We start from the raw sequence: 25900 nt of genomic DNA on the forward strand, positions 1-25900 counted from the left end.
TTTTATTAATTCCCAAATAATATTAGTTAAAGTGGGCGTTAAAGTGGGCGTGGCAATTATACCTTTTGATATGATCTAGTAAGGGTCTCAGAAGCATGCATGCATAATTTCAGGCTCCTAGATTTAACGGCTGATTTAATACCACGTTTTAAGCCATTTTGCCCCACTGTTCACTTTTTTACACATCCATTCATCTCTTCTTCATTTGGGAATTGTTTTACTTTTTTTTTGTTTTCTGTAAAAAAAAGTAAATTAATATACTTTTGCATCTCTGCACTAGAAAGTCCAATTCCCGGAGATGAGATGATGAGATGCGCAATGGGAAAATGAGAACTTCTCCTTTTGTTGATGATGGCTTTAGTTTTTAATAGAGTTGAAATTGGTAGTCGTCGTCACATTGACGACCGGCGAAATTGTTTCTTTTAGTCTTTGAGTAGAGAAGAGTCATCATCATGCCGTCGTGGTTCAAGAAACATTTGACTTGTTTTAAACGTCAATCGAGCGATTTATTTGTTGTTGACAAAAATTCTACTTCTAACAATGATGAAACTACTACCAACGACGACGACGATACAGATGGTGATCTAGATCCAAATGCAGATGCAGATGGTAATGGTGATGCTGTAGCATCCTTTGACCTTAATGGAAACAATGATGACAATGATGCATCATTGCAATTTAAAAAGTGTGATATTTTAAATAATAGAAATGCGACTTTTACTCGCAAAGACATTAATACCATCAACGCCTCCAACAAAGCCAAATCCACCAATTCTACTTTGTTGTTAAAGAAAAAGAGTTGGTCTTCTTCTAGGCCTCGGCAGGATGAAAATGATGACAAAAGCAATAACAATGCAATTGTTGTTTCACGATATTTGATAAATGACAATGGCATCGACCAAGGTAAACATTTTTTATAAAGAATAGAAAAAATATAAGAAAAGGAAGTTTTTATTTTAAAAATTTTTTATTTTATACTAACATTTCTATTTTTCTAGGCCGAGTACATCCAGCAGTGGTATCGAAAATAAATGAAGCATCTAGATCATTTACTGTTGAATGGTATGAACGAGGCGAAACTAAAGGCAAAGAAGTCGAATTGGATGCCATATTACAATTGAATGAGGATATTGTACAAGAGCGACATGCTCCACCCGAACCAAAGATTCCAGCAACATTACCAGCACCAACACCAATACAACAAGTTTCAGCGCCAATGAATTTATCGAGAGTGAGTATTTTTTTTTTAAATATACAAGAAAATACATAATCAAGCACATATTTTATTTACCTACAAAAAAAAAAAGAAACAAAAAATTAAAACGTTTTTCTTAACAGAGTTGAAAAACAAAAAATATTGTTGTTAACATCCCTTCCTTACTTACCCCTACACACCAAATCAATAAAAACTAAAAAGAAAAGAAAGTTTAAAAAATACCCATTCCCAAAGTCGTTTTTCTAAAACAAAACAAACAAAAAATTAAAAACTAACACGTTTTTAGAGAAAGCACCAAAAATGCTAATGATGATTTTTTTTTATTTCGTTTGTTTATTTTTGTATTTTGTTGGTAGTTTAAAAAATAATAAGAGACTTTTTATTGTAAGCGGTTTTTTTCAGTTTATTTTTTTTTTATTATTGTTTTTTTTTTTTAACAATTTGTTTATGTTTACCTTCCTCTATAACAATCTTAGCAACAACTGGATGTCATTGATAAGGAGTTAGATTGTCCGACTTCTTATTTTGATTTGATGGTTAGCTTATTAGGATAGATCCTTCTTCAAGAAAAAACTAAATAAATAAGTAATGTGTGGTTTAAACTCTCAAATATTTCTTAAATGTGAAAATTAGTTGCAAAAAATGAAGATAAACTATAATTTCGTATTGAGGAGATACCCTTTTTCTCTTCACTCCTTGTGAAGAAGGTACCATGAAAAAGAAACAAGTGGTTTAAGCTAAATTTTAATCCAAACCACGGAACTCTGTGGTCCCAAATGCTAGTTTCGTTGCTTTTGAATACAAAAATATATCACTGAAATTTAGTCACTAAAACATTTCCATATTTATTCATATTGGGTGTTTTGAAATTAATGTCTTAAGTAAGATTGTTTTTAGAAAAAGGAATTAAAGAAAAGTAGACTTATGTTTGTGCGAATGCTGTGATAAAAGTCTATGATAAAACGGTAGAACCAATTTGTATGTGCATTTAACAAATACATATACATTTTCATTTTGTGATGCATGGATATAATCTTAATGAACTATTTCACTGATAATTTTTATTTGAGACAGATTCTCCGTGCGTCAGTTCATTTAAAGTCACATTCAAATTCATTTATACGTTCCTTATCGTTCGCCGTTATTTCTGAATTTTCCAAAAATCTTCTGGGCGTTTTTCCATTATTTTTATTGATAAACCATTATTTTGAGTATAAATAAATTTACCAAGTTAAGTCCTTGGTACATTCATTGTTAGTTCTAAAGCAAGTAAAAACAATAGGACACTGTGCTTTTATGAGTTTGTATTGAAAGTTTTGCTTTTCTACTTTCATGGATCCATCTCTCGTCTTGTTTAAGACTGTATTTTAAGATTACATATATTAATAATAAAAATAAATGAAAATTAGATTGTAAACTAATTCCTAACTCGTATTGATTTTTTTTTTCTCATTTACCATTATATTAGTTATCGCTTATAGAATAGATAATGATAGTTTTGGTAAAAAAAAAAAACTCCATTTAGAAATAAACTGTCAAGTTTTAACGGAACTCTCTTTGGAAGTATGGGCTGCGGCTCTATCTATGTTTGCACATTAGGGTGGTTCTTATCGGGGGCATGGAGTTGAATAACCGCCATCTGGTTGAAAATGCTGAGAAACAATTTCCCTAATTTGTTTAGAATTTTTATTTGACTTCCTTCTTCTCCCGGACTTAACTTGAAATTTTTGTGTCAAACATTTCCTTTGATTTTTATAGGTATTTTATAAAGGGTATTCCATAAGACTCGGGGATTGTACCGAGAGACTAAGCAGTCGAAATAAAAATCCAGACAGACAGACAAAGTTGCGGAAACCAATTTTTTTAAACTCTCTGTCTTCATTATGTCATGTTTAATTGGTATGTCGAGTTAGATTTTTCACGTATCCTAATCTTACCCTGCAGTACTTATGTATATCGCAAGTAAAAACTGAATAACCTAGTTCTCGCACTCAGTGGGCGATATTATGGAAAGGTAAAATGTTAATTTTAACAATGAATAATATAAAAATTAACTGAAAATAGTTCCAGCTAAGATCTTGCAACAAATAATTGAGCTAAAAATTCCTGGAATATTTATGTATTTATTATCGATTCTATTGCCAAAACCTCATAAAAATGTTTTAGCCAAAAATTAACTAAACTTACTATTTTTGAAACTTTCTGTTCACTTCCAATTTTCGTACGTGAAAGTTTCGAAATTGAATTCGAATCATTAAATAATGTTTTTATAGAACTCTTCTTTTCCCTAAAAACGCGAATGCAGTTGATAAATGTAAGGTTTGTTTCACAAAATTGGATTCATGTATGTATTTGGTTATTCTTAGACATCTTCGGTTAAATTCAAAGTTGCAAAAAACTGGCTAAACCATAGTTATGCAATAAATTCAATGCATTCTAGATCATCATTAATTATCTACTCGTACCTTACATAGAGAAAATATCTCAAATATCTCAAAAACATGCAATATGTTAGGTTTCACTATAAAATAACTCTGAAATTCAATTCATTCATGAATCATAATTCACAACACTCCCATCAAATTCCCATGCAGAATGTACTTAATGAACTTCTTTGGTAACAAAATATCCCTGACCTGGTTCGAACATAAAAAAAAAAAATAGTTAAAAATAAGGTTAATGCAAGTTATGAAATTACCATTCCTTCAACGACATGGTTTTGAACTACATACTACATAAAATCGTATAATTTACTAACTGTTCCGCTCTGGTGATGGTTTAAAAAAAAAAATACTAATTATTAACGCTTATTCCTGAAAGCTCCTGTTTTTTTTCTGTTTATTTTATGTTGCTAAGGAAGCCAAAAGTGCATTGATTAGCTTGTGTAGAGTTACTATAGTTAAGGTCAGCGCCCGGTTAGCTTGTTTTAATTTAATTTACAAATTTTTGTGCTTCTTAGTTGCCGGCTTAGGTGGTTGTATCGTTATTTTTTAAGAGAATATTGTAACTTAAGAATAAAATCTGTTCAAAAAGGCAAACAAATTATGTTTTCCATATTCATAGCAGCCTATAATACCACTTCGGTGAGTTCCTTGAGTCTTATTTTATGTGTTTCTGTGTGTGTGTCTCGTCTAAATTTAGGGACGTAAAAACCCAAAGATTCAAAATACCAATATGTTAACGCTGCTGCAAGGCAATACTCATAAAATGCTTAATTTAAAACTTCATTGTTCGTTTTTTTTTTGTTGACTCTTTTTTTTTATTTGCTCTACTCTCATCTGAAAATATAAAAATAAATCACAAAAAACCAAAAAAACAATTCGAATCTCTCTCTCTCACTTAAATCACAAAATCGTTTAAAAAACCGTCCTCATGATTAAATACTCGTACATCACTCAGGAGCCATCGCATTCTTCGATCGAAGAGGAAGACGAAGAGGACGATGAAGAGCTTGAGGATAACGATGGAGTCGATCAGATGCGCACCAGCATTGGAGGTACCAGCCAGTCAGGTGGAACTGGAGGCAGTGGCGGCAGCGGAGGGGGTACTTTGCCCATTCGGCAAAGTAATTCTAGGCTCACATCGGTACAGAAAAAAGAAATTCATTTTCAAAAAAAAAAAACAAATCAAACAAAAATTTACAAAATTCTTGTACATTTTTTTCTCTTTTTTTGGATTTTTTTTTGTTTGTCTTAATTTTGTCTTCTTTTTAATTCTTAGAGAATTTATTTCGCTTTCTTGATGTTGTTCTCTGGAGAAAAAAAAAAACACATTCACCCATTTAACAAAATGTTTTGTTTTTGTTGTAATCTATGATTTGCACCATGCTCTTCACCACATTTCTTTAACTCATCTTGATTTTTGCATTTCTTTTGAATCGTATCTTATTTTTATTGTATTTAAAAATGACTTTTTTTCTCTTTTTTTTTTTGTTGCAAATCACTTGCGCCGCCTTGCTATCATTTTCATTTTTCAAAATGCAAAGTTTTTCTTTGATACCAAAATATATGAAAAAAAAAAAAATGTGAAAACATAAGGTTTTTCATGTTCAAATCTGTGTGTCCTAGTTTTTTTTTTATTGTATTATACACGAGACTTGTTGTGGTCTTTTATATATGTAATTTTGTTATACATAACAATTATTCTTTTTTTTATGATTTGTTGTTTTCAGTGGTGTGTTGACGTATGATTTTTTTTATTCTATGTGTAAAGTGTATTTACATTTGTTTTTTTATTTATCTCGTGATACTAATCATTCATTTTTTTAATTTAATTTTTACAGAATGCAACACATGGGGCAATTCGGATGTTGAATAATGTTCAAAATGGTAAGTTTATATTTTTGATCCGATGTCGAGCATTTATTTTTTATAAGTTTAGGAGTTTTTTGTAGTTCAGCTTAAACACTTTTTGACCACAATTACCTTTTCTTTTCAAAAAAAAAAAAAATAAAATGCACGACTGTGTCGCAAACAGGTAGCCAGCTAGATATGGCAATGATCTTAAGAGAACTGATTGGCAATATGAAAAACCCAACCGGGACGGTCTCAACGATTTCTTTAAAAATTTTAACTGGTCGCTATGCTTCCTTGATAGTGACGTTGATTCCAGTACAGATATGATCAAAACGGAATGAGAAATTTTATCCCAAATAGGGTTAAAACAATAAAATCGAGAAATAATCTCTGATTTGGGTCCGTTACTTTTAAGCCAACCCGACTGAGGAAAATCGGACAAAGTTTAAGCAAGCTAGAAAGGCCAACAATGCCCATATTTAAAGAACTATAATTTTGCACGAAGAAAATTTAAGGGAAAAAATACTACAATGTCCCACAGTTAAAAAAGAAATCTAATCTTCTCGTCAGTTTGCTGTCAATTTCACTTTATCCAAAAGTGTCATGATTTCCCTTCACTTAAGAGATTAGAGTTCTTAAAGATCTTGATATACACAAATCCGCTGAATAGCTTACCTTCCATCGTTCTGAAGATGTGTTCTTCCACGCTGACAATGCTACTTCGTAATCTTTTTCATTTGTCCTATTCTACGGGATGGAAAACTATATAATGTCCAGCCTGTCCAATGTAACAATAAGTCTACTGTTGATTTGATGGTTTATCGCACCGTGGAAACAAATCTCACATCGTTTTGAAGAAAGTAAGATTATTGTGCTTGATATTTCGAAAGCCTTTCATAGAGTTTGGCATCAAGCTCTCTTATCGAAAATGCATGCATTTGGTAACAATGGTTCTCTTTTTGCTTTCGGACCGTTTAATTCAAGTAGTACTGGATGAATTCAAGCCTGAAACCCACAAAATAAACGCTGGTGTGCCCCAGGGCTCCGTTCGGTCTCCGACTCTCTTTCTCATTTTTTTTTTAATGATCTCCTTTGTAATAATTCTAGTCCAACTTACTTAAAATTTGATGTCTATTTCAACCTTTAATTTTTATCTCCTAAAATAAAGAAAAGAAATAGAAGTCACTAGCATTTCTTCTTAACCGACAAAATGGGCACTTGTTCAGCTCCGAGGGTTCTTTGGCCGAAAACGAATAAGGAATACTTACTCAAGCTGATAAAAATTATTCCTCTTTGGTTTTGACCAGAAAGAACATACCCACATCCGACTTATTACTTTCCCCAGCTGCGCCCAAACCATAAAAACAACCCTAGCAGAATACTTTTTTGACGGTTTCTGACCTATGTACCTCGAAAAAAAAATAGCTAAAATTTCAGTGCAATATTGAGCTGTAGAATAAACTTAGCTGCCGGATGAGCAGACTTGAGAGAGGTATACTGCCGTGCTAAGCAAAAAGGGCGCATATCCATTTTTGTAGTTTTGAGATAAATACATTTTACTGACAAGGGAAAAGGTTGAGAATTGTAAGTGCGCTCAATTTCAAAAATGATTTTAAGCAACTTGTAGTATGAAAATTATAATTTTTAGTTTGCACAATAATTATATATTGTTCAAGATTCCCAAATGCGTATCTAATTTTTTTTTATTTTTAGAGTAAATTTATAAATGCATTTTTCTATTGAGGAATACAGCGGAGTAATATTGTTGAGCTCATCTTCATTGACTATTTTGAGCCACTTGGAATTGGAAATGCGCTGTTTTTGTCAAATATGCCTTTAACTCAATTTTGGATTTTTGGCTCATGCGCCCTTTTTGCTTAGTACGGCCGTATAGCTAGCTGTTGAAAACCTTTGCTGAACTGATTTAGAATGTATTTAAAGCTGATCTTATTTTTGATGGGAAGTAAAAAAAAAAATGAAATACATATAAGAAGTTCAGTTAAAAAATCATCGTGAGTGGATTGGGCTCAGTTCATAACTTTGCTCTTATTTTTGTGAGCTTTCAATCCTGCCAACAAGCAGTTTGGCATCAACTGCACGGTTTCTCAGTACAATATACATTTGGTCTGTGCGCCACTTGCCAGCTAAAAAAAAGTTCTCATTAAAACAAATCCAGGTACTAATTTGAGAATGGTCATACGTCTCGCTAACCGCCTTGCAAAATGAGCGAATTTGAATAACCTATTCCGGTTTCCGATATTTTTAGATTAACCATACCAAGAACCGGTTAACCGCCTACGCAGACTGGTTTAATAAAATGCCGGCTGAAAGATTTTTTATTTCAGTTGTGTAGTCGATTTCTTAGTGTAATAGGAAGATGTATGACAACTAGTCCACTCAAATCTCAAAAACCATGAACAAGTTCAAACCTTTTGAACAAACCTATGAAAAGAAAATATGGTGTGAATTTCTTTTTGTCTGTTGTTTAATTCCAAAAAAAAGTAGCTAACTTACCATAGAGTGTTCCTCGATCTTACATCCTTTCATTTTGCGAATTTCAATGCAATGTACAATTTTTATAGCAAACTTCGATGTCTTTTATTATAAACAATACAACTTTTCAGTGAGCAATATAAAAAATAACTTGAGTATTTCTACTCAAATATTGATCCACTTGACTTGGTCAAGGTGACACAATGAGAGTCTTCCTCTTATTGCAACAAAGCAAAACTTGTGTCCTCCCACCAGAGCAGACACCTGCTATGACAGTCTAGACAGGACCAAAATTCTCTCCCCACAGAAATACAAAAAAATCGATTTAGCACAAAGTTTTGCCAATGTTGGGGACATTAAGTTGCCAAGGTCACACATGGTAAAAAACCCCTCTGTATTTATACATATATTTATATTTACCCAAATGCATTTTTGCACTTTCAAAAATTATTATTTATTTCACAAAGGATACACACATTAAAAAAATGATAACAAAAAAAAAACAATGTAATTTGTGTGCAACTTAAATTATATTTACATAAATAAAATCGTGGTCTTTCTATTCTGTTGTGTGCATGTTTTTTAAAAGTCCATCATTAACGTTCATATGGGAAATGATACTTTTAATAATTGCCTCTACCAAGAACAAAAAACAAAAACAAACCACATCATCAGCTACATATTTAGTCTCAAATGGATTTTTATTGAGCTTTAGTTCTTGTTTCAATTGTGTATTGAAGACAGAAAAAAGTGTTATTATAATTACCTACGGAGGAGGTGGTTCTTTGTTTTTATCCCCCATTTAAAGGGGCGAACCGAACCACACATTTATGAATATATGAACGAGTGTACATTTCCATATCAATCATATTCACGTAAGACCACCATAGAGCTTGGTGAAATTGTTTAGCATTTCTGGTTTAGACTTTGTTGAAAGCGAACGTTAGGTAGTTTGTTAATTTTAACTGATTTCTGATTGAATTTTCTGTTTTCGAAAATCAATAAAACTATGCATTCTTCTTTTTTTTTTCTAAGGACACCGCACAAATCGGGCAACATTATCTCAAAGTGCTATCAACACCAACGGCCAGAGTGAGCACGCTGAGAATATTCCTCCACCATCGGGTATCGCAAGGTCACGGACAACTAATAATACGAGAAACATGACGACAACGACTGCCAGTTCGTCGGTGGCGAACAATAATGCCGGTCCACGGCGATCCTATGTGGTCAAGGAAGTCGAACGTTTAAAAGAAAACCGTGAAAAACGTCGAGCTCGACAAGCTGAATTGAAAGAAGAAAAAACTGCATTGATGAATTTAGATCCGGGTAATCCGAACTGGGAAACTGCTGCTATGATACGGTAATTCAAAAAGAGATCTTATGTAATCTAAAAGTATCAACTAATTTTTTTTTTGTATATTTTTAGTGAATATCAAAACAATTTAGATTTCCGACCATTAACTGATGGTCAAATGATTGAAGACCATCAAATTACTGTGTGTGTTAGAAAGCGTCCTCTAAGCCGGAAGGAAAATATGCGAAAAGAAATCGATGTGATATCAGTGCCTTGCAAGGACACACTTATTGTACACGAACCTAAAAACAAGGTCGATTTGACCAAGTTCCTGGAGAATCATAAATTTCGTTTTGATTTTGCCTTTGATGATCAGTGTAACAATGAAATGGTCTATAAGTAGGTTACAATGACATTTTTGTATTAATTTATTTTTAAATTATTTATTTCTTTTTAGATATACAGCAAAACCATTAGTTAAAACGATTTTTGATGGTGGAATGGCTACATGTTTTGCTTATGGCCAAACTGGTTCGGGTAAAACTCACACCATGGGTGGTGAATTTAATGGAAAAATACAAGACTGTAAAAATGGTATTTATGCAATGGCGGCTAAAGATGTATTTGCCTATTTGAATGGGACACGCTATCGCAGTTTGAATTTGGTAGTGTCGGCGAGTTTTTTTGAAATTTACAGTGGAAAGGTAGGTTAAGATTTTTTTTTATTGCATTTTTACATTTAAAATGGTTTTGATTGTCAATTGAATTTTTAACTTGATTATTGGAATTTAAAAATTTATCCCATAGAAAAATGCCGTAAGATGCAATCCAACTGCTCGTTTATCAGTATTTAATATTAAGCCGAGTTGACTCTGTTATTTCAATTTTGATATTTTGATACATTCTCTTTTTTTCTTACGAAAAATATTCTTAAAAAAGGAAACTTCTTTTGAGTTAATAAAGAGTTTCAATTTATCTGATTTAACTGAGCATTGAATAATAACACTGTGTTACAAAAAGAACCTTTCAAAATATACGCGGGCGGAGACCTATCACGTTTTGTAGAGCTGATTACGAAACGGTATTTAAAAAGCCCCTACCACCCCCAAAATCTGGAGTTAGGGGCAAAAAACGGTTTTTTGGACCTTCACCCATTGAAAAAATTCTAGCTTCGTCAAATTTTTACCCATTTTTGATTTTTTTATAGAAGATAATAATTATACGTTTTAAAACATGTGATTCGGTTAAACCACCTAGAATTTATAAGCTGTCAAAGTTCAAAAATTCCTTTTTTTTTCGTCATTTGCCCAATTTCTACATCAATTTAATTTATTAATTTAATTAATTTTATTAATTAATTAATTTTATTAATTAATTAATTTTATTAATTAATTAATTTTATTAATTAATTAATTTTATTAATTAATTAGTTTTATTAATTAATTTATTCTCAAATAATATTTATTTCCAAATAAATCGGTATTTTTTTGAAAATCAGTTCAAAATTGGCTTAGAAAAAAACAATATTCAAAAAAAATTAAAAATAGGCGAACAAAAAATTTAATAAACTCATTAATTACTGTTATTGTCCAGACTGTGAATTTTAATAAAAAATTGACTCATGCAGAAAACTGCCTCAATTGATTCCTTATCGAACAGTGAAAACTATGTGTTTCTATGCCTTCTAGGTTTTGAGCAAATTGAAAAAAAAAAAAAAAAAAATAATTTTTCAATTTTCTCAAAACCTTTTTACGAAAATGAAATAGACGTGCGTTTCCGTTTCAACATTTTTTTAATGAACGTATCAAAGGGAAGGGATATTAAAGGAGATTCGGTATAGAAGAATTCCGTTTTAAAGAAGTTTGACTGTATCATGTTTGTTGCAGGTGGAATAGTCGAAACCCGCCAGAATAATCCTTCTTCGATTCGTAAATATATAACACATAAATTTGGTTCTTTATAACGAATTTCTCTATAGCGAATTACTATTTATTTTGTACTGAAGACAAAATCGTTTCTTTATAACGAAATTTGCATGCATATTTATAAGAACCCCTGTAGAGAAAACAAAAAACTTCTTTGATTTTTTCATAAAACTTTTTTATAACGAAGCAATTGTGTGTTCCTTGAAGGTTCGTTATGAACATTTTCTTGGTCCTTTCGCAAGCAAATTTGTTGTAGACCAAATCCGAGTGAATTTCACATTAACTTTCGAATTAGGGAGAATTAGTCTGTCCATAGTGACGTTCTTTTCAAGACCGAATTTTTTTTTCTTAGCGAAGCTTCCCGACGCCAATCTTACCCTAATTGACAGTCTATAACCTTTTTAAAATATAATAAATACAAAAATAAACAGAAATTGAATGCTCTGACAAATTTGAATATTTTCAGGTCTTTGATTTGCTCTCGGATAAACAAAAACTTCGAGTCCTTGAAGATGGCAAACAACAAGTTCAAGTAGTCGGCCTAACTGAAAAAGTCGTCGACAGTGTCGAAGAAGTCCTGCGATTAATTCAACATGGCAATAACGCACGAACATCCGGCCAAACATCGGCCAATTCAAATTCCTCCCGATCACATGCAGTATTTCAAATTGTCCTCCGACCGCCAGGCTCAACTAAAATTCATGGTAAATTTTCATTCATCGATTTGGCTGGCAATGAACGAGGAGCCGACACCTCATCGGCGAATCGACAAACTCGTATGGAAGGTGCTGAGATTAATAAATCGCTACTTGCCCTCAAAGAATGCATTCGTGCTTTGGGTAAACAAAGTGCACATTTGCCATTCCGCGTATCCAAATTGACACAAGTATTGCGTGACTCATTTATTGGTGAGAAGAGCAAGACCTGCATGATTGCCATGATTTCTCCAGGGTTAAGTTCATGTGAGCATACATTGAATACATTGCGCTATGCTGATCGTGTTAAGGAGCTTGTTGTGAAGGATCCAGAGCTAAGGAATGATGATGACGTGGAACAGATGATGGAAGATGATGATCATAAAAATGGTGAAATCAATGAGAATGAATATGCTCATTTGCGTTCCTTAAATGTAAGTTTATTAGGTGTTTTTGTCTTGACACAATATTTTGAATGATTTCTTTATTTTTCCTTAGGAACATGATATGTCTGAAGAATTACTAGATCAACATGCCGCTATCTCTGACCTTCAATGCGCTGAAGAAATCGTCGTAGATCAACACAAAGCAATCAATGAATTTTTAACACAATTTCTACCAGAAAGTCATAAGCTCTATAATCAAACTAATTACGTGGATTATGATCAAGATAGTAAGTACATAAATTTTATAGACCGAGGGCCAATGACATAATGAATAAAGTCATCTTAATAATGTTGTAAGGTTCTTGGGGAGTTAGACAAGAATAGTGTAGCAAAAATATGAGAAATCATATTTTTATTCACTATACAGTGTGATTTAGACAAATGTTCCAAAAAAACCAATGCGTGTAGGTTGGCTTGAGACAAGAAAAAATCGTATGGGAGGGGGGTCTATTCCCGCCGTTTAGTCAGGAGGGGCAATTATCTAAAAAATTGACTTTATTTGGAAAACAAATTGGGGCAATCATCAATAAAAAGTTTCTACAAACAAGAGCCAAAATATTACCAAGTACTCCTTTAAAATAAGTGGTAGGCTGATGAAATTTTGTATGCACGTTAACTATACCATGTAAAAAAATAATAAGATATGTCCATCGAAATATTTCGGGTCAAAGGGTGTTTTTTTTTAGCGAGAAAGAACACTTTTGAAATGGTACCATTGCACCACATGGAAAATTTTTGCATTTTTTTGAACCGCATATATATTTTATACATCGTATGAGGATCAAAAATAATCAAAATATTAATTTTATTTACCATGGCATATTGAATTTTCATGCAAAACTTAAATTGCTTGCTTTTATTTTTTATTAAATTTTCATACAAATTAATGTTTTGAAGGAGTGAGGTGCAAAAGTAAAAGTATGAAAAATAATTGTGCAATTTGTGATAAAAGGATCAAATTCATAGGATTGTTAGTACAATATGTAAGCTTAATTTTAAGATATTGGGCCACTTAAAATTTCACTATGACGATGTAAATGAGCCATCTAATAATCACAAATTTCACAAAACTTCATTTAAATTGATTTCTGTGCATCGTTATTAACATCGTCATAGGTGAAATTTTAAGTGGCCCAATATCTTAAAATTAAGCTTACATATTGTACTAACAATCCTATGAATTTGATCCTTTTATCACAAATTGCACAATTATTTTTCATACTTTTACTTTTGCACCTCACTCCTTCAAAACATTAATTTGTATGAAAATTTAATAAAAAATAAAAGCAAGCAATTTAAGTTTTGCATGAAAATTCAATATGCCATGGTAAATAAAATTAATATTTTGATTATTTTTGATCCTCATACGATGTATAAAATATATATGCGGTTCAAAAAAATGCAAAAATTTTCCATGTGGTGCAATGGTACCACTTCAAAAGTGTTCTTTCTCGCTAAAAAAAACACCCTTTGACCCGAAATATTTCGATGGACATATTTTATTATTTTTTTACATGGTATAGTTAACGTGCATACAAAATTTCATCAGCCTATCCACTTAATTTAAAGGAGTACATGATAATATTTTGGCTCTTGTTCTTAAAGTAAATGAGTATTTATAAAAAGTGCAATAACTTTTTACATGATGGTCTAGGGATATTGGCATTGGTTTTATTCGATCGGGCGTTAAAAGTTACCTCGAAATCATGTATTATATTAGTAAAAATGTTTCATTAGCTATACTATGATATGCAACAATGCGGGTGCAACACAGAAAACCTCTTGTATCTACCCTCCTGGATGGAATACAAGGTGGCCCAATATCTCAAAATAACTCTTATATTGAGTGCTACCAATGATATACATTTCATGCTTTTATCACAAAGTGCACGATTTTGTTGCTAAGCCGGCTCAAATTCTTTATAATTTTTCTTCGACGTTTTGGTTGTGATTACAACCTTCTTCAGGAATTTATAATAAATATTCATAATCTTAAAAATACTAATTAAAAATAAAATAAAAATCAATACTTACAATGTTAAGCTTAAAAAAAATTTAAGTGGTTTCTTAAAATCTTTAATTTTAGCTGGATTATCTTTCTTAATTTGTGTAGTATTTTAAAATTCAATTAATGAAGTCTTGAAAAAGACGTTTTAATCAATCGAAACTCTAAAATAATAAAATCTAAATTTATAAATGTTGCTCAACCCGTCGCAATCAGATCTCCTATTAACCGTACTTTCTGTATTTAAAATATGTAACATTTTTAACATACATACTTTTGCTTTAGTGTTTTTCTGTCTATAAAATATCAACGTTATTGAAATCTGGCAATGTAAAGCTAATGCTGTTTTTGGTAAATGTTCGCTATTTATATCTGATCTATGACCAGCTAAACGGTTTTTAAGTTTTTTTTTTTTTTAATTTTATTAAGTTCAACTTTTGAATTCGAAAACAATGAACTTCTTAGAAAATTTGCCAATTTGAAGGCTATACGAGCATTATCTTTATTTCTTATTTATTCTTATTTTATACATTCCAAATCATGGGCACACAACAAAAACCAACGAATCTGCAAAATTGTAGTTTTGAGAAAAACGGCTTCAAAGTTTTGGAAACTCATGCAATCTTATGGAAATTCGTGCAACGGAAATTGATAGTTTAGGCTTCTAGGCAACAGGTGGAGGATTGGGATCGACGCAGAGAATAGAGGGACCGATAACAAGTAAAATGACGCATTACAGTGAAACTGTCCCAAATTGCAGATTCGCGGTTTTGGCGTTGTGCCGACGAAATCTTTCAAATAGAATATTAAATAATGAAGATAACAAAAAAAGCAAAAATATCACTCATAAGGTTGCCAAAAAACCACACGGCAAAATAAAAAAAAGTGTTTTTCTGCTTTAATCTTACATTTTAAATAGCGAAAACTAAAAAAAAACTATTTTTGTTGATAAAAATATCTTTTATTAAAAACGCAGTTATACCAAGTGTTCAAATTGTCCTTCTTGGTATGCATGCTAGATCCAAAAACACAGTGAAATCCGAAAACGGGCTCTAGCATGCGTACAAAACCAAGAAGGACACTTTGAACACTTCAACACAGAATTTTCTCGCGAATTTCGAATTTGTCTACACTTAAAGTTGTCTACCAGTATGTTTGTCCCTGACCTTTCTATTGATATGACATTCTTAATATGACTTGATTCAATATTTCGTTGGCTCTTAGACTATTTAGAAAAGTATCGAAAGTTGTTCTAACTTATAATGTGTGTTCTATTCCAGCTTATTGCAAACAGGGTGAAGAACTCTTTACACAGCTGGCTGAAATTGCAACAAGTTGTCGAGATTCAATGGCTGATTTTAGACGAAAATTGGCAAAAGAAGAAATGCTCTCGTGTACTATGAAGCCAGGAAAACGCTAAATAAAAAATCAAACCAAAACCAGTAACAACAAACTAACAACTTTCTGCAAATTATTTTGGTAACACTCAAATGATAACTCTTTCAAAAAACAAAACAAAAAAAAAAAAAATATAAGAAGAAACTAACGCATTGCTCCACCACAACCAACACCACACGCGCTCTGTCCTCGTTTGAAAACAAAAAAGAGAGATTGTTTGAACATAAAACATCATCATCATCTGCTACTGACCAAGTCGCTGGCCGCCTATATCCAAAATAACAATAACACACACAACCATAAATGAAAGAAAAGGAAAAAGAATGGACAAGACAGCATGCTGGACATCCATTTCAAATCAAGGGAACGATATTGTTTTCTTTAATTATTTTCTTTTCTGCATTAATTTTATTTCATCACCCATTTATAATTAATTATAATTAAATTCATATTTTTTTTAAATATAAATTTTTTGAGTTTGTTTCTTTAAATCACTTTTCTCTCTCTCGCCCAGTGACAATCTTTTCTAAAAAAAAAGATAAAAATGGGATAACACAATGTCGTCATCTACCAGTTAACAAGGTAGAGCAGCCTCTCCTCTTACATATTAATTAGTCTTTATTCTTTGAAGAACAAAAACATCGCATGATCTATCATATCGTTTAGTATTTTTTTTTTGTATTTAAATTTTCTTTAAGTAATTTTTAAGGGTCCTCTACTGTCCTATGTCCTTTTTCCAAATCTTAGTTTTTAAGTTTTGGTATTATGTTAGCCTAAAATTTTTGACGTTGCTTTATTTTGTCTTCATATCAATTAAAATTTGTAACAAATAAATATCCTGTCCATTAACTTTTTTTATTTGCTTTTGTAAGATAAATTATAAAAAAATATATATAATTTTTAATTTTTCCCTTAACCAAATAATAATTTAAAAAAAAAATTATATATTCGTGTAAAATGCTTATAAAACAAAAAAATTAAATTTTAAATAAAATTTGTAAAAGCTGCTTATTAAAAAAAAAAAAGAAATACAAAAACGAAATAAAAGAAAAATTCATCAACCGTGTTAAATTGAGTGAAATAATAAAAACCACAATAAATTTATTAAAAAGTTACCAAATCGAAAAATACTCAAGATTCACAGACTTATTAATTAATTAGATGTTTCATTTTTTTGCATAGTTGTTTTTTTGGTCTTAAATTTTGTTAATTAATCAGAAGAACCAGAAAACATAAAATTAGAGAGAATAACTACTATTTTTGTAAAGAAAATTGAGAAGTAAATTTGACTAAGAAGATAAGAAGTAAGGAATAAAGATTTTAACAATTATTATTATAAAATTTTAATCAAAAAAAAAAAAAAACATCTTTATTTTCCAAAATGAGCTAGGCTTTTCTTGTTTTTTTTTTTAAGTAGGTATTTTATATTTAAGGTAACAGATTGATACCTTCAGTTTTTGTTAATTTTTGTTTTGTTTTCCATTTTGATACTTTTTTTTAAATTAATGTAATGAAGAGATAAAATCTAGCAACCACTGTTTATTTAATAATATTATTCCTCCTTTTTTTTATTTAACTTATCTTTTTCGTCTTTGAATAAACTAATATTTAGTACAGGACATTTTTGATTTTGTTTTTAATTTTGTTGGTTAATTAAAATTGTTGGGGATGCTTTTTTACTGATGCATCGATTATAGTTAGGTATGAATTATGCAAACTAAGTAAAGATTGTAGCATTTTCTTGTTCTTTGGTTCCGGTACTTCGACTTTTATTTTCTTGGTTGTATGCAGTCAACTTGTATGCGGAAAACTAGTTCCCAAACATGCAAACATGCGGAAAGGACTGAAATTCCGGAGTTGATTATTAGTTACATGATCTATAGGTGTGTTTTTTTGGCATACATCTTCCGCTGTAGAAGTATACATGTAGAATAGAGCTTAGGGTGTTTTCATAAACGTCTGCCTAACTTAGGCCTGCGTTAGTCGTGTTCATAAAGTCAGATCTGCGATCGGACTAACTTAGTCCAACTGCAGTTCTGCTGTTCATAAACGTCAGTATGTCGTCAACATCGGGCAGATTGCGCAGCCAAAATTTTATTGCTGCAGAACTCAAGAAGAAATTTATTTGACTCTTGATTCGATTTTTTTTTTGTTAATAAATGTAAATATTGTTAAAAAAAAATGAAAAGCAAACATATTAATTACGGTGGTGCAAAAAATGTTTCTTTTTGCATGTTTCGAAAAATTTAAATTTTAATGACACAGAAAATTTCTAAATCGTGTTTTTTTTGAGATAATGAGTTTATATTAATTTTTTTCGTATTAGGGTGGCTCTAAAAAATGTTATCTTCCACAGTTGCTTGAAGAATTCCAAAAAAATCAACGTGGATATTGTTTTGACCAAATTATCGAAGAAAAAAAAATTTCCATTAGGGTGGTTCAATTTTTTTTTTTTTTTTTAATTAATTACAAAAAAAATTATTTTTCACTGCAGAGAAAGTTTGTAAAACATGGTTTATGAAATATAATGTAAAATTGGGGTAGCTCAGAAAATAAGGGGGCTCAGAAAAATGGTATATTTAACATTTACGATTGGAATACAACCAAATTCAATTTAATTAATTTGCCATGAATTTAATATTTCTATAGCAAAAACGCACTTAACAAACTTTCTGTGCACTAAAAATCATTTTTTTTTTTCAAACGCATAAAAAAACTTTCTTGAACACCCTAATTAAAAATATTTTTTCCATAGGTAATTTGTTTTAAATGTGAACTACTCGGTGTTTTTATTATTTTTTTTCAGCCACCCTAATGTAACACGGTTTACAAATTTTTCGTGTTATTAAAAACAATATTTTCGGGGACTGAAAAAGAAATATTTTTTTGCTTAAACAAAACTCATTCTGTGGTAATTAAAAAAAAATTTTTTTTTTTGACGTTTATGAACACTCAGTGACTGCTGAAAATTGTACCAACGCAGGCCTGCAAACATTCTGCAGAATTGGTGTGTTCATTAATGCAGCAAAGCAGAAAGACGATTGGACAGACGCAGATTTCCGACGTTTATGAAAACACCCTTAAATTCAACTTCGGGAAGAATATTCGATGCTATCTAGTTATCCGTCGTCGTAGCGGAAATTTGGATCAGAGAGTTAAACTATAGGAAAAACATCTCGAAACATGATATGAAATTGAAGTGCAGATGATATACCCCACCCACCTAAGAAAATGTCTGCGTATTTTGAAAAGACTTCTGTGAGAACGTAATGGTAAGTATCTCTACAGTTTATTATTTATCAATAGCTAGTTGGTAAGTTAAACGCCTGTTGTAATGTTATGTAATACGAAACCAGCGGCAGTCGAAAAGATTAATGAATGTAACTAATCGCAGTTGAACGATAATAGTTTTACAAAATAGGGCCCATGTTTATTTCAAATTGTTTCAGGTGATATTACGGTAACATTTCAGACATTAGGTGTGTTTTTTTGTTTATCTATGTATATAGATTTTGTGAAATCAAAACAATTTACATGTACTTTTTGTCGATAAAAGCAGTAGTGCCCAGGTAGTTTAATTGTTTTGTTCAAACAGAAATATCTGAAAATATTAACAAAAAAAAAAAAAGCGGAGAAAATGAGGTTTGAAAAAAGCTCTCATAGAAAAAAAATAATCAAAAATTTATTTGACATGGTTGTATTAAAATGTTAATATTTCGAGATATACGCAATGCACTTTTCAGGGGGTCTATTACGTAATACGAAACGAGCGGGCAAGTCAACGATACTGAAGTAAACGATAGTCGCGACAAAGAGCGATTATGTAAAACGAGAAAGTCGTTTGGCCAAACTAAACCGAAAAAAATATATTTTTGAAGCTCACGTGAATTTTACTAGCAAACGCATTTATATTATGACAGCTAAACGAAAATGAAAGTTAAACGATAGGTTAATGGCAGTCGTAAAGATTAAAGAGTATCGTTGAAGTAAAACGATTATTGTAATACGTAGTCGCATTTCAACGAAAACGAAGTAGTTTCAACGATAATCGTTTTACAAAATAGGGCCCCAGATAAAAGTCTTAAATGGGATCCTGATAAGATTGTTGAACAAATATATACATAAAATTACCAAAGTTTTTTCGAAATAAATAAAAATAAAAGAGTTTCCACGTTTGAAATAGAAAAAAAATCAAAATGCTTATAACACAAGAATGACGCAATTAACCCTCTGTCGGCACATGGGTGCGAATTCGGCAGGACAAAAATAAAAAAATTACGATTTTTCAAAAAAGTGGTCACAAAAAAGTCTCTTTATAAGGGTGAAAATATTTTTTTTTCGGAATTGTGAATACAATTTTCGAATTCCACGGAATATTCTACATCAATTTTATACTTGATTCTCTATAAAATATTCGGCCCTAGCGAGGTATTCCGTCGGAGCGGATTTTTTCCGATTTTCTACGAATCGGAGACTTTTTGCTTCGAGGTATTTCTCCGATCCGCTGATCGGAGATTTTCTCCGACAAATTTCAACGCATGCCATTTCATGCGATGAAGTACTTCTAATGGTTGTCGGCCCTAGCGAGGTATTCCGTCGGAGCGGAATTTTTCCGATTTTCTACGAATCGGAGACTTTTTGCTTCGAGGTATTTCTCCGATCCGCTGATCGGAGATTTTCTCCGACAAATTTCAACGCATGTCTTTGCATGCGATGTAGTACTTCAAATGGTTGTATTCTTGACAGATACAAATCATTTTTTTTCCGAAGTCCTCCGACAAGTTTTTGTTGCGGAACAAATAATCTGCCCTAGCGAGGTATTCCATCGGAGCGGAGATTTTCCGCAACGCATACTCCGTCGGAGGTTCAAATTGCATTCGAGGTATAATTTGACATGCGTCAGATTCAAGATTTTAATAGTGATGTGCAAAATATACCGATATATCGATAAGTTGGTATACCTTTCGATATTTTTATATAAAAACACCTAAATACATTTAAATTGTCATATAACTATATAGAGAGTTTCATTTCATAGTTTCTCATAAGTAAGAATGTCAATGTACGGTAAATTACACCCTTGCGTTAATTTGAAAATGAATCGATATTCCGATATTTCTATTCAACAAAATATCGAATCGAAAAATATCGATATTTTTTTTGAGAAGGCCATCTCTATAATAATTATCACAGATGACAGAAAAAAACAACAGATCAAAAAAAAAAAAAACAATTCAAAGAATAACAACGAGTAGAAGTTATTTCATTGAAGAAAATTAAAGTGTCTGGCAAGTTTCGCGTTACTTTTGAAAGCCGAGTCCAAACAAATAAGGGTAAAAAACTCAAGAAAAAAGGAATGTTTTAAAAAGTGAAAGAAAATTTATTTTTGAAAGACTTTTGCCTGTAAGGCCCCCGCCCGCCAGTGCCTGCGATTTCTTTTCTGTTTTCGATAGTTTTTTTTTATGTTGGACTTATGAATAGTCAAGAGCATCCTTTTTTCCATTCACCAACATCCCTTTGTCGTGGTCCAATTCAAATCAACTGATTGGGCAGATCATCCCAATTCCCAATTTATCCACAATTTTTAGTGATCTTTTTGTATATACTTATGTTTTTTCGTTTTGCCTAAACAAAAAATCCATAATAAATAAAAAAAATTTACTAAAATACTTTGTTTTTTTTTTTATTACTTACATTTTAATTATTTATTCCGCAACAAAAACATGTCGGAGGGCTTCGGAAAAAAAATGATTTGTATCTGTCAAGAATACAACCATAAGAAGTACTTCATCGCATGCAAAGACATGCGTTGAAATTTGTCGGAGAAAATCTCCGATCAGCGGATCGGAGAAATACCTCGAAGCAAAAAGTCTCCGATTCGTAGAAAATCGGAAAAAATCCGCTCCGACGGAATACCTCGCTAAGGCCGAATTAAAATGTAAGTAATAGATAAAACAAACAAATTTAGTAAAATTTTCTTATTTATTATGGATTTTTGTGTTTAGGCAAAACGATAAAAATCATAAATAAAAATATACAAAAAGATCACCAAAAATTGTGGCTGTATTGGGAAGATCTGCCCAATCAGTTAAATTGAATTGGACCACGACAAAGTGATGTTAGTGAACGGAAAAAAAGATGTTGTACATCAGTGCAACATAAAATAAAACTATTGATAAACAAAAAAGAAATCGCGGGCACTGGCGGGCGGAAGGCCTTACAGGCAAAAGTCTTTCAAAAATAAATTTTCTTTCACTATTTCAAATCCTCCTTTTTTCTTCAGTTTTTTTTTCCCCCTTATTTATTTGGACTCGGCCTCTAAAAATAACGCGACACTTCCCATGGACACTTTTTAATTTTCTTAAATGAAAACTCGTTTGTTATTCTTTGAATTGTTTTTTCTTTCTTTTCTTTCTTGTTTTTTTTCTGTCATCTGTGATAATTATAGAGATGGCCTTCTCAAAAAAAATATCGATATTTTTCGATTCGATATTTTGTTGAATAGAAATATCGCAATATCGATTCATTTTCTAATAACACAAAGGGGTAATTTAATGTATATTGACATTCTTACTTATGAGAAACTATGAATTGAAACTCTCTAAATATTTTTATGACAATTTAAATGTATTTAGGTGTTTTTATATAAAAATATCGAAAGATATACCAACTTATCGATATATCGGTATATTTTGCACATCACTATTAAAATCTTGAATCCGACGCATGTCAAATTATTGCGATGCGGTGCGTCGTAGAATTTGCCTAGTATTTTTTCCGATGAAAGATACCTCGAATGCAATTTGAACCTCCGACGGAGTATGCGTTGCGGAAAATCTCCGCTCCGATGGAATAATTCGCTAGGGCAGAATATATGTTTTTTGGGTCGCTGAAACCAGATTCGAAGTCTATTTTATCCTATCACGTCAGGTTTTCGAGATAACTTCAAAAAAGGTTTTCGTCACTTTTTTGAGGTTATCTCAAAAACTCGAAGTGATAGGATAAAATAGACTTCGAATCTGGTTTCAGCGACCCAAAAAACATGTATCAAACATAGTCGCACTCCCAGATCAAAGAAAAAATTTTTTTGAGACTGTGACATTTTTTGAGGTTATCTTGAAAACCTTACCTGATGAGGCAAAATGGGCTTCGGATTTGGATTCAGTGACCCTAAAAACCTATGAACTCTGCTAAAAAATGGGGCAAAACACAATATAGAGAGTTACTATCCCTTATAAAAGGTATGAGATAGTCATAGAAAAAACCCGTTATCTTAAAAACTGTCCATTTTTTTGCTCTCTGCCCATTTTGATCAAGAGCTTCAAGAGAACAACATACTAAAATTTCAGACAATTTCACCGAGGGCCACTTCCCATACAAAATTTGCGGGGTCCTATTGGGCAAAAAAGTTGAAAATTAAACTTTCAAGGTCAAATATATATATGATGTGCACCGCTGAGGCCTGCCAGACCAAGATTTTCTTACTAAGCATGCTGAAAACTACCCCTGCACGAATTTTCAGCCTTAAAAGAGCTACCTTAGTCAAATGTGCCACTAGCTCTCCTACTATTATCTCACATAAATTTTGGTGCCGAAGAAGATACTAGTTTGACGAAAAATATAAATTCCCTTCGGGTGAAACTCAAGATAGCTTATAAAATCCCGGGCAAACAAAAATATTCCGGGCGGAAAACATTCCACGTGAAAATCATAATAGGGCTGAATAACGATTTTGTAAATTTTGAAAAAAATTGCAAGATATCACAAAAAAATTAAGCAACAGAAATTTAAATTTTAATTAGGTTACGTATACGCCACAGTGTATTTACGATTTACCAATTTCGTTGACCAAATAATACAGAAATTAAAATCTTAATTATTATTTAGTTTATACTGGAAAAATGTATGTAGGGTAAACTACCCAGTGACCGACACCCTTGCCAGTTACCGACACCTGGCACAGTTTTTCCGTTTTCTTAAGGTTTTGTTAGGGTGAAGCGTACGAAAACTATTTTTAACGCGTTCAGGCATGTATATTCCATCAGAAAACACTTTACTTCATAGTTAGTAGTGATTGGTTTTGTTGTAATAAAAGGGGCAAGTTTCGAACCTCTGTGAAGTGCATGAAACTTGAGAAATTCTTAAGAAAGACGTAAGTACAAATCATTGTTTGAACAATATATCTGTATATGGTACAAAAATTAAAATTGAATATTTTGTTATAGCTCAGGGAAATTAGTCAAAATATGGGCATGAAATCGCATTTTTCGAGGGACAAAATTTTTTTCATGGAATGTGTTCGGGTGGTTGCCCTTATCATAAAAGTCAATTTGTTGGGAAAATTGGAGGTTGGGAACAGCCGCCATCTTGGAAAAGAGATTGGTATCGTTTTTATTGAATAGCTCCATTGTTATTCATTTTAACAAAAAATGACAAAGGTAAGACTTATCAACAATAAAATTATCTAAAAAATGATATACAAAACAATTCCGTGAGTTGATTAAATAAAATTTTACAGTTCGTCAAAGTGCGGGTTTGTTTCGCAAGGTTGGGACAAAATGACATTTGTTCATATATCTGACGAACTTTTGATTTGTTTGGATAATTCTTCAAGAATGAATTATAGTACTTATAATTACCTATAAAATGAGCCCACAATCGTTATTGTAACCATCGTATTGTAGAAGTAATCCAACTCCGAAACTCTCCATGTACTAGTCAAAAGTGAGAAAAAAGCTAGTTTTTTGCTAGTAGGCCGAGAAAATTTTGGGAGTAGAGGTTTAACCAAAATACAAGTACGCAGTTATGCAGCCATACGCGTGTTAATGTCGATTTCAAAGGTCTGATAACTCTAATTTTGTGTTTTATACGGTTTTTGGGGGGTTAAATAACGTACGTTTTCCAATTAACGTGAATGGGCTAAATTTATACTATTTGAAATTATAAATATACAAGCTGATGCTCTTTTATTTTTCCTAAATCTGGACACCTCAATCTTTGCTATGAGGTTAATAGAACTCACGATATAAGCTTTTTTAACTAACCATATCAGGCTTTTCAATTCAAATAAACAAACAAAAATCGAAACAAAAAAGCCTCTAAAACATAATCGTATAAACGGCTTATATCTTGAGTTCTATTGGTCACATCCTCAAGATTGGGGTGTCTAGATTTAGGAAAAATAAAAGAGCATCAGCTTGTACATTTATAATTTCAAATAGTATAAATTTAGCCCATTCACGTTAATTGGAAAACTTACGTTATTTAACCCCCCAAAAACCGTATAAAACACAAAATTAGAGTTATCAGACCTTTGAAATCGACATTAACACGCGTATGGCTGCATAACTGCGTACTTGTATTTTGGTTAAACCTCTACTCCCAAAATTTTCTCGGCCTACTAGCAAAAAACTAGCTTTTTTCTCACTTTTGACTAGTACATGGAGAGTTTCGGAGTTGGATTACTTCTACAATACGATGGTTACAATAACGATTGTGGGCTCATTTTATAGGTAATTATAAGTACTATAATTCATTCTTGAAGAATTATCCAAACAAATCAAAAGTTCGTCAGATATATGAACAAATGTCATTTTGTCCCAACCTTGCGAAACAAACCCGCACTTTGACGAACTGTAAAATTTTATTTAATCAACTCACGGAATTGTTTTGTATATCATTTTTTAGATAATTTTATTGTTGATAAGTCTTACCTTTGTCATTTTTTGTTAAAATGAATAACAATGGAGCTATTCAATAAAAACGATACCAATCTCTTTTCCAAGATGGCGGCTGTTCCCAACCTCCAATTTTCCCAACAAATTGACTTTTATGATAAGGGCAACCACCCGAACACATTCCATGAAAAAAATTTTGTCCCGCGAAAAATGCGATTTAAATTACTAATTTCCCTGGGCTATTAGAGAATTGCTTTGTAGATCTATTTCAATTTAAGTTATTACAAAAATAATAACAAAATTTAATTTTACGTGGGGTGTTCATAACTAGAATATAATGTTCAACGAAATTCAGTGACCGACACTGGTGTCCATAACTGGCGCAATTAGACACGTTTGATGGTATTAGTTATGGACACCGTTCTTTTTCTGCAGAGTAGCAGTATAAAAGAT

The 25900-nt window shown here is 31.7% G+C and overlaps 1 protein-coding gene across 8 annotated transcripts in view; it reads left to right on the top strand.

The window, feature by feature from the left end:
• The window catches only part of LOC129911371 (kinesin-like protein Klp10A), a 52971-nt gene extending 36733 nt beyond the window's left edge, over positions 1-16238 (top strand). For 5 of the 8 annotated variants that reach the window (XM_055989153.1, XM_055989154.1, XM_055989151.1 and 2 more), the window contains 9 exons: positions 999-1231; positions 4616-4801; positions 5499-5544; positions 9040-9367; positions 9434-9700; positions 9759-10005; positions 11693-12355; positions 12420-12594; positions 15653-16238. In XM_055989153.1, coding sequence (XP_055845128.1) covers positions 999-1231; positions 4616-4801; positions 5499-5544; positions 9040-9367; positions 9434-9700; positions 9759-10005; positions 11693-12355; positions 12420-12594; positions 15653-15792 — 2285 coding nt within the window. In that variant the 3' untranslated portion in view covers positions 15793-16238. Of the gene's footprint in view, positions 1-432; positions 904-998; positions 1232-4615; positions 4802-5498; positions 5545-9039; positions 9368-9433; positions 9701-9758; positions 10006-11692; positions 12356-12419; positions 12595-15652 lie in introns of those variants that run through there. The other 3 variants (XM_055989149.1, XM_055989150.1, XM_055989156.1) reach the window with 3 other exon arrangements.
• Positions 16239-25900: the final 9662 nt, after the last annotated feature.

This window comes from Episyrphus balteatus, chromosome 2 (assembly GCF_945859705.1).
Source record: "Episyrphus balteatus chromosome 2, idEpiBalt1.1, whole genome shotgun sequence".
Taxonomy (NCBI): Eukaryota; Metazoa; Arthropoda; class Insecta; order Diptera; family Syrphidae; genus Episyrphus; species Episyrphus balteatus.